Source organism: Anopheles ziemanni, chromosome 3 (genome assembly GCF_943734765.1).
Source record: "Anopheles ziemanni chromosome 3, idAnoZiCoDA_A2_x.2, whole genome shotgun sequence".
Taxonomy (NCBI): Eukaryota; Metazoa; Arthropoda; class Insecta; order Diptera; family Culicidae; genus Anopheles; species Anopheles ziemanni.
Window position 1 is genome coordinate 95,155,393 of NC_080706.1, and position 8,707 is coordinate 95,164,099.

The following is an 8,707-nucleotide window of genomic DNA, read 5'->3' on the forward strand; positions in this document are numbered from 1 at the left end:
ACCCAACCCCTACCCCCCGGGGTGGTGTACAATTTTCCTTTTTTCTCTCCATCGTTCAACTGACAACTTATTCGTTCTCGGCTTCTTTTTTGTTCCTCATCACTCTCGAAACAGGTTCACGTAGCAGCTGGATGCAGCTTTACGCTTTTGCTGAGGTGGCAAAATTCCTAGAATCGATTTGGGGATGAAAACATTGGTTGAAACCGAACACCGAAAGCAACAGGATGCAGGTGAGTTTGCTGATCTAGTCATTCACCACTATCTTTCTTTTGTTTCCCACTGTTATCGATCGAATAATGTTGTCAATTTCTTTGTCTAAAATAATTTCATTTTCTCTTAATTTAAAATTGGTTAATTTTATTTTTCATTCAAAACGGGAGTGTTTACGGATGCAGTAAAAACTGCAAAAAAAACGTTACGCTAGGCCACTGCTAGTAAAAACACTAGACAAACTGCTTCGTTCAACGAAAAACGCTTCAACCCCTCCACCAACAGGATCACGATCAACAACATCAACATGGCTGGGCCAAAGAATTGGGCCGACATCGCGAAATCTTGAGACCAAAACTTTGGCATAAAACCACTCACCTTCATCTTTCCCGCCCGGAGTGTTGGCTTTTTGTAGCCAACTCTCGTTCTTGCTGTGCATTTCTCTGCCACCGGAGGAAGTCGCGCGGAAGCCATCTCGACATGAAATATGAACGCGTTCCGCCCTCACACACTCTCTCTCTAGCGCACATACTTTGCACAAACAACGGCCGAGGTAGCGGGAAAAACAGCCAACATCCGGGCACGTCCTCGAAACGCGGAGAGAAACATAGAGGGAGACGGGGGAAAATTGAGGGAAACCGGCGGTTGGCAGCTTGTTTCCCAGACGCATACACCGGAATAGTTGCGAAAAGCGGGATAAATAATTCAGATACCGCGCGAGCTTGGCTAAATTTATAGTTATGCCACTGCTCGTGGTACTATTTTCTTCGGGAAACTGCACGCCCCCCCGCCGGCGCCTCCATTTGCCACCTCTTTCAACCTCCTGTCACATAACTGTCTCGTCGCCTGTCGATCAGCACGATATAAATCACCCGGATACGGATCTACCCGAGGTTACCCGGTTTGGTCCTTGCTAATCAACGCAACCAGCTCAAGCCATTACCACACACACACATACACATACACACCGGCATTCATTATTTGCAACCCGATGATGATGGAAATTAAATTACAAAATAATCACAAACCATACTTCTGCCTTTGCTCCGGCAGCTTCCACCAAACCGGCACAAAACGTTGGCCTTGGGTGGAGGAACAAATGAGTTTTCCACGCCGGAGCAGTTAAAGGACGTCATTTCCAGCGGGAAACAGAAACTCATCACGTACCCATTTTTGACACTGGGCGCAAACACAAACAAACCCGGAAATGGCACGGACGCTAATAACAACAAGCGAACTGCTTACTTGCTGCAGACCCAACCGAACGCCGGGACTTTTGCCAACCAACCAAAACCTACCGACAATTCGGGTTATTTTGATACATCCGGTCCGGAAACACGGGGTTGGGGCGGCCCAGTATCCCTGCATTCCACCGCAGTTACGATGATGATGATGATTATGATGGTGATGGGGAGTGATTGAATTTTCAAAACTCAATCATCATTAGCGTTCATTCGTGAGTGTGAGTGCGGGACTGGGACGAAATAATTCGTAATTAATTGGGGGGGAGCGATGCAGCTGCTGCATCGGGTTGATTGACTGAAAAGGGGGGAGTGGAGTGTGCCACTTTACACGGCTGTGAAGTTATGACGGAACGATGCAAAATTGCATAACGCTACTAAACTTCCTCCGGAAGCCAGAATGAACGATTCTACTTGAACTTCAGATGAAGCTGCCACTTGCTAGAAGTAAGGAATTCCCTATTTGACACATCAGCTACCTAGCGTGGAATAAAAAAGATTCCGCTTATTTCTCGAAGGACAATAAATTGCTTGACGAGATTAAAAAATCCGATGCTTCATTGAATGACTCGTTAGTCAGTTGTGTGTAAAAAGTGAAAGTGTTTAAAATCACATGTTAAAACAGAAATACGTAACTAAGTTTGTCATCAGTATTTTAATGAGTGATTGTATTAATTTTTACATTAAAATTTTTATCTTATTTTTGTGCTTATTATTTTCTAATTAAATTGGATTCAAAACTATATTGAACAATTTTTTATGCGCTTCTGACTTTTAATTTTATAAGTTGCTTGACGAGATTAAAAAGTCCGATGCTTCATTGAACCAAGCGTTAGTCAGTTGTAAGTGTTTGTCATATACCGTAAAAAAGTGAAAGTGTTTAAATTCTCATGTTAAAATAGAAATACGTAACTAAGTTTGTCATGAGTATTTTAACTTTTTATTTTATTTTTTTATGCTAATTATTTTCTAGCTAAATTGGATTCAAAACTGCATTGAAACATTTTCTAGGAGCTTCTTACCTTTATTTTTGCGTATAATTGGTATAGGACGAATACTTTATGTGTACATAAATAGATTAGATTTAATTAAATACAGGATATCTGAGTTTCAACTCCCAATGAAGGATTTTGTTTCTTTAGTTGTTTCTTTTTTGTACTACTTGTTTTCAAATCAATATTTGTTAGTGAACTAAGCAAACACTTTACATTTTTTTAGTCTGACTGTAGGAATTATTTCTAATTTAATACTTTTAATTACCTTCTCTCGCGTTAAATACCTCACTTTATCTGCCCATTCAGCAAACCGAGCGCAAACGCTATCGGGTACGCTGTAATCGATGCCGGATTTGTTTGTACCACGGCATAACTTTAAAACCACCGCTAATTAAATCGCAATTGCTCTCTATCTTTCCCCCCAAAAGAGGGTTGGCGTGGGATGGGCATGTTGCTGCGTGACTTTTGCATTCGAGGATCAACCACACACACACACAGTCGATTGAGCTTTCGGTGTGCAGCGAGAACATCAAACGGCAGTAGCAGTTAGTAGCGGTTAGGCAGTGTTCAGCGGGATGGTAAATACGGCCCAGAAATCGGAACATATGCGGTCGAGCTGGTTTTGTGTTTTAATGCAGTGCAGGTGGATTTACCCGAGGGTGGGGCGAGGATAACGATGCTGACGATAATACCGGGGGAGCTACAAGTGGCTGAAATCGCATCCAGTTCATTAGGCACGAACTATAACTTCCAACGATGAATATTGCGGACAGAGAACAGAGGGAATCGACTTGATAAAAACAGGCGAAATAACAGTGGAATGGTAGAAAGAAGGTCACGCTCAATTTATTTAACTTTAAAAAACGTTTTCTTCTATCCCTAAACACCTTTGACATTTGATACAAAGTATCCGAAATGTATTCCAACCCCGGACTTAAAACTGTGGGTTTCTTTTCCAAATCTAAATTGAACCTCACGTCTCGTGTGTGTGATAAAGAATAAAAGAAAAGCACCACTGTGCTAAAAAGAGCTCACCGATATCGAGGAAAACCGAACGAGAGCAAGCCAGTCGCTTCGGCATCTCCATCGAATCTTGCCCACCCACGGCGTGGCGGAGGGATCGAATTAAGCGCAAATAATCGTGATAATCATCCACCCTGCCTGCCAATATAACCAATACCCGCGAGAGACGGTCGCTTATCGGAATAAATTTCCCAAGCGACACATATTTTCACTTTCATTTCGTGCCTTTCGTGCTCTCCCCGACGCAATTTGTAAGCGTAAGCGGTCGGCGGTACGCCCCATTGCGCCCGTCTTGTGGTCGTTTTTTTTTTCTTTTGCGAGCTTGGCGTTAACGTAAAAGGAAACTTCCCCTTCCCCGATCTCCCAGCCTCGCAGGACGATGTAACGAAATCGTACTCGGCCCCGGGAGAAGAAAGAAACAAGAACAAACCAAAGTACGACAGCATTGCCGTGGAGATATCGGTTATCTTCTCTTCGGAATTGGGAGTTTGAAACTCGATAATTGAAAAGTGAGACGACCATTAGTGGGTAGCCTTTTTCTCTTTATTGTTCATTTTTCAACTTTGTTATGATTTTGCAGTTGGAAACGCACATCCGTTCATTTGCATAAAACACACTGCTTTCAATTCGCTTCTAAAAAACGCGTAACATCGGATGGAAAAATGTATCCCCTTTGTTGATCATAAAAGAGGTTCAATGTATACGTCCGTTGCTAATCGTTAACATAGTTGCAATATCCTCGTCATTCGAACGTGAAAGTATGTGCTGACTGTTAGAAAACTGCCCCTTGCGTTCAATCGGGGCAAGAAACTAGTCCACGGCTTTAGTGCCGCCCGAGCTCGGTTCGTTAGTGATCCAATTCATAATTCATAATCCAAAGAGCGCGACTGAAACATCCCCCGTGGGCTTCCGTTGCGCCTGCCTGAGAAACATTTCCTCTCGGTATGGCATTTAGAATTCGCCCGGGAAAAACGTGATGCAACCCGGGTATGCCCGCTGTCATTGCGTTGCTGATAGCGCAATCCTACGCGAAAAAGTCTAAAAAGTAGTGAGGAAAGAAAAAAAAACCGGGCGCAAAACATCAAAAGTTAGGAAGGATACAAAATGACTATCCTCTCGGTTTACTGTAGAGAAAAACTGACGTGGATATCGAGTTTTTAACCTAGGATGAAACACTATTTTTCATCAGGTATCAGAATTGATGATTTTTCTTTTTATTAAACTCGTTTTTGCGACCGGGAAAAATTTTGCTTTTTGTTATTGGTGTGTGAAGCTAATTTATTGTATTCTGATAGCTACATACAGAGGTAAGGTTTCTTTTTCGATTGGAATACAACATGCTATGCTGTGTCGATAAATTGTTCTATTGGAAGCTTTAACATACTCCAATCGGAAACGCCAATCAATTTCAAACTCCCCAACAACCCAAACTCCCACTTGAGTTCAAATGCTCTACAGTAAAATGTTCTTCGTGTCGAACGACTCCCTTGCCAGTGTCTAGCCGAATGCAATTGCTCCCTTACAAATTGTTGCTGCTGTCGCAATGCACCGTACTGCAACGGTATCTGCATGGTTGAGCACTTGCCCGAGAACGATTCGAAAATGGCACGATGGAACGAAGGAAGGAAGGAAGACGTTGCATTCAATATTAATTAAATTTAATACTTTATGCAAATCGCCAATGCCTGCTCGGATGAGTCCCGTTCGATGCGGTAGGAAAACCCGGTACGAATGGCTCCATCGGGTTTCGGGCGACCAGAAGCGTAAACCAAACATAATCCCATTCACACACAATTGTGCTGCAGCTATAAATCGGTGCGAAACAAATAATCACCGGTAGCATATTGACCGTCAATGAATTAAAACGTAACGGGGGGAGCTAATAGTATTATTTCCACCGGATGCACTCATACGCCCCGCGGGGGGGAGGAAGTGAATAATTGCAACATATTTTCCGTAACATCCGTCATCACCTCAACGGGTTTCTTTCTCTGGCGATGGCGAGACTTTTTGACTCGCTAAACAGAAACACTTGCAACACACAATCGCACAACGAAGAACAAGATTTTTCGGCCACCCGAAACATACAAAAAAATGGGTCTGGGCCACCAAGGGAAATGAAGATTTATTATGATGGGTTTCGGTACCACGAGGGAATCTTTTGCGGTGTCTCTCTTTTACGAGCACGGCGGGTAAACGGGTTTTTCGCGCGAGTGCGTCGATGCAACGGCTTTCGCCAGCTCGCTTCAAAGCCGCACCGGCATTGACGTCAGGGATTGAGTGGCAAACATTAGCAAACCCTTCGAGCTTTCGGTCGGTGGCTTATTCGGCTTAGCGGGAACGGAAGAACAACACCGTTTCGCGCTTAAAAAGTTCCAACCCGAAGCCACGAAGAATAACATGGTCCCCCAGGCCACCCCGGGGGAGGGAAGGTCGTAAAGATCCATCAACCAAATCAAAAGGCTGGGGTTGCAATAAAAATCTGTTACGATTTTTTCTCCCTCTCTCCCTCTTTCCGGGCCCGACTTTCAACTCATCACCTTTTGGCGGATTCGAGGTGGTGTTTAGTGTTTGGTGGACCATGTTACAAGAGTTAAATCATGTTTTCTTTATGCAAACAGCCTGGTAGACTGTAAGGAAAAGGTGTAAAGGTCATATCGTACAAGAATCGAAAGGTTATTCATCCTAAATTTGATATCGGAAAACTTCTCATGCTCTTAGACCTTTAAGATATTTTTCCTTTCCGATACTAACCACATCTTTGGCGAATTGATTTGTTGTTTTGTTCGAAACTGCCTCTTGAAACTATCGCTTTTAGTTTCCTCTAATTCCTACGTTGTGTTTTATTTCAAAAAGTAGTAAACGCGTGCTTCTACAAGACGCAAGAGATGTACAATACCGGAAAAACTTAACCTAGCCTGCTGCGTTGGTAAAAAAATGCACCCTTGAAACGCAGTCAAGAAACGCCTACTCGAATCTACTCGTTACATTCTTCGTTACCAGCCGTTCCGTTCTGAACACCTTTTTTTCCCTACAGCAACAGGAAAAACGTCGCGAGCTACGTTTGAAACGGTTCTGGCGCACCACAGCCAAACCGCCGACATCCTCCGAGGAGTCCGGCGGCGGCGAAAGTCCTACAAAACTCGGACGAAAGGCCTTCCAGCAGCAGACGGGTGGGACGGCCACCGCCAGCACCAGCGGCAGCAGCTATAGTCCTCCAAAGCACCCAACCTGCTCGCTTCCGCTGCTCCAGGTGTGGCCCAGTCAGGACTCGCCCCGCGGGGAGGCGGATGGCCAGAGTTTTGTCTTTCCTATCATCGCCGACGATCAGGTGAGTGGTCTTTCCTGGAGTTCTAAGTCTTCGACCTTCGCGACTACAACCTTCTGCTTTGGGTCTCTTCCAGCAATCGAGTAGCAATGGCCGAAGGAACTCACTGTTCGTCGATCAGCTGCAGGCTGGCGATTCCGGCATTGATTCGGTGCAAGCGTCTCCGTCGCCGATCGCCATGCCGTGCCATCCGCTCGTCGTGTCCAACGCCATCTCACCAAGTGCTTCGCCCACGGCCGGCTCCCCAACGCCCTCGGTGGACAGGGGAACGAGGCGTCCGTCTACGTCCCTGCTGCATCCGGATCACGCACGGATCTTCGCACTGCGAGCCCCCTCGTCGCCGGACCAAGTGAGCCTGGCCAGCCTACCCATTTTCGACAATCATAGGACCTCTCCTACTCCTACCCATCCATTGCAGACTTCTCTGGAGGATAACACCGAGTTCAATGGGGGCGCCACCACCAGCAACCATCTCTGCACGGCGAGTTCGAGCACCACCTCGTCGCTGACCTCGATAGCGGTGGCCACACTTGGTCACCATCCGCAGCGGTAATATCTGAGCTGGGAGTTCTTTGAGATTCCCCCAAATTATAATGAAGTAGTAGGCACTGACGGGTACTTTTCCCTTAGATCCTCTGATCCTTGGCTACGACCGGAGCGTGATAAAGACAATCCAGAGCTGGACCAACGGCGTGCATCGACGATGACGGCCCGGCTGTCCCTCTTCGATGCGCTGGACCTCGAGTACGCACTCCTGAGGGCGGCGGCCCGTGGTTCCGTCGGTCCGTACTCCCTCAGCGAATCACTCCACAAGCTCACCTTCACCCAATCGCTTGCCTTCCCGGCGCTGGCCCGCGGGCTCGCGACCAAGCGGCGCAACTCGACCGAACAGAGCTCGTCCCGGCCGCTCAATCCGAACGAGTCGGGCCTCAACACGTTCGCCAAGGTGGTGACCGCCTGCGTGCTGGTGATGGTGAGCTTTCTCGTCTTTCTCGTCGTGTACAAGTACGTGCGGACGTGAGGGTTGCTCCTGGCCCCGACGAATGTGGCCACCATGCAGGCGACCACGACCATCGCCACGACGCTCCAGCAGCAGATCGTGAACAAGACGATGGTGTCGGGGTTCAGGAAGCTGTTCAACATCGAAACGTAACACGAGCCGGCGTGTGTGTGTGTGTCGTGTTCAGTGCTGTGCGTCGTCGGACACCCGGCGGCCTTCTTCTCACACTCCAATTATCACCACCATTCGCCAATTGCACACAACTCTTGCTATCAGCAATCATGGGGATTATCCGCAAATCCCCTCCCCAAACAACCGACCCAGGACGACTAAGGAACAGAAACTTATTGATTTGCCTTCTAGTTCGCCAAATTTAGAGAAAATAAACACAACAGTTGGGATTAGGAAGGAAAACAATTCCCTCTACCATCGTTGAAGGTAAACCCTTGTGTCCAGGGCATTAAAACCATCGGTTTCCATAGTGCGTTTTACGAGCGTCGGTAGGAAAATTCATGTGAAAAAAAAACGAGTTTTGATATGGCCAGTTCCCTCACCATCATCATTCGGTAGTACGTTTATTCCATCTTTCATCCCAGCAAATTGGACTGATGTGGAATGCTTTTAGTCACCTCGAGTGATAACACCTAGATTATCCGATGTAGTTTGTTCAACACCTTCTTGTTTATTGTAGCATATCGACAATGATTCGCTAGGGCAAAAGTAAACTTATGAATTACTAAACTCTTACTTTGCATCACACACACCTTTGCGTGACCTGTTGCTTGGTAAAAAGACAATAATCTCTTGATTAAAATTTACTTCTTTTAAAAAATCACTGAATTGATGTCGAAAATCGATGTTTGCTTCTTTGTTCCCGCGGTAGATTCGACCCATTTTCCTCCCGGTAACC

General features: G+C 46.0%; 1 protein-coding gene across 1 annotated transcript; it reads left to right on the top strand.

Annotated features, from left to right (window-relative positions):
- The first annotated feature begins 224 nt into the window (after nt 1–224).
- LOC131285917 (uncharacterized) lies at nt 225–7,818 on the top strand. Its single transcript, XM_058314770.1, has 4 exons — nt 225–230; nt 6,507–6,800; nt 6,874–7,346; nt 7,428–7,818. The coding sequence occupies exons 1-4, from the start codon at nt 225–227 to the stop codon at nt 7,816–7,818; spliced, it is 1,164 nt and encodes a 387-aa protein (XP_058170753.1).
- The last annotated feature ends 889 nt before the right edge of the window (nt 7,819–8,707 follow it).

Bases quoted from the DNA above. Each gene is read 5' to 3' on its own strand.
- LOC131285917 (XM_058314770.1), top strand. The intron at 6,801-6,873 runs GTGAGTGGTCTT...GGTCTCTTCCAG, and splicing joins CTATCATCGCCGACGATCAG to CAATCGAGTAGCAATGGCCG. The intron at 7,347-7,427 runs GTAATATCTGAG...CTTTTCCCTTAG, and splicing joins CTTGGTCACCATCCGCAGCG to ATCCTCTGATCCTTGGCTAC.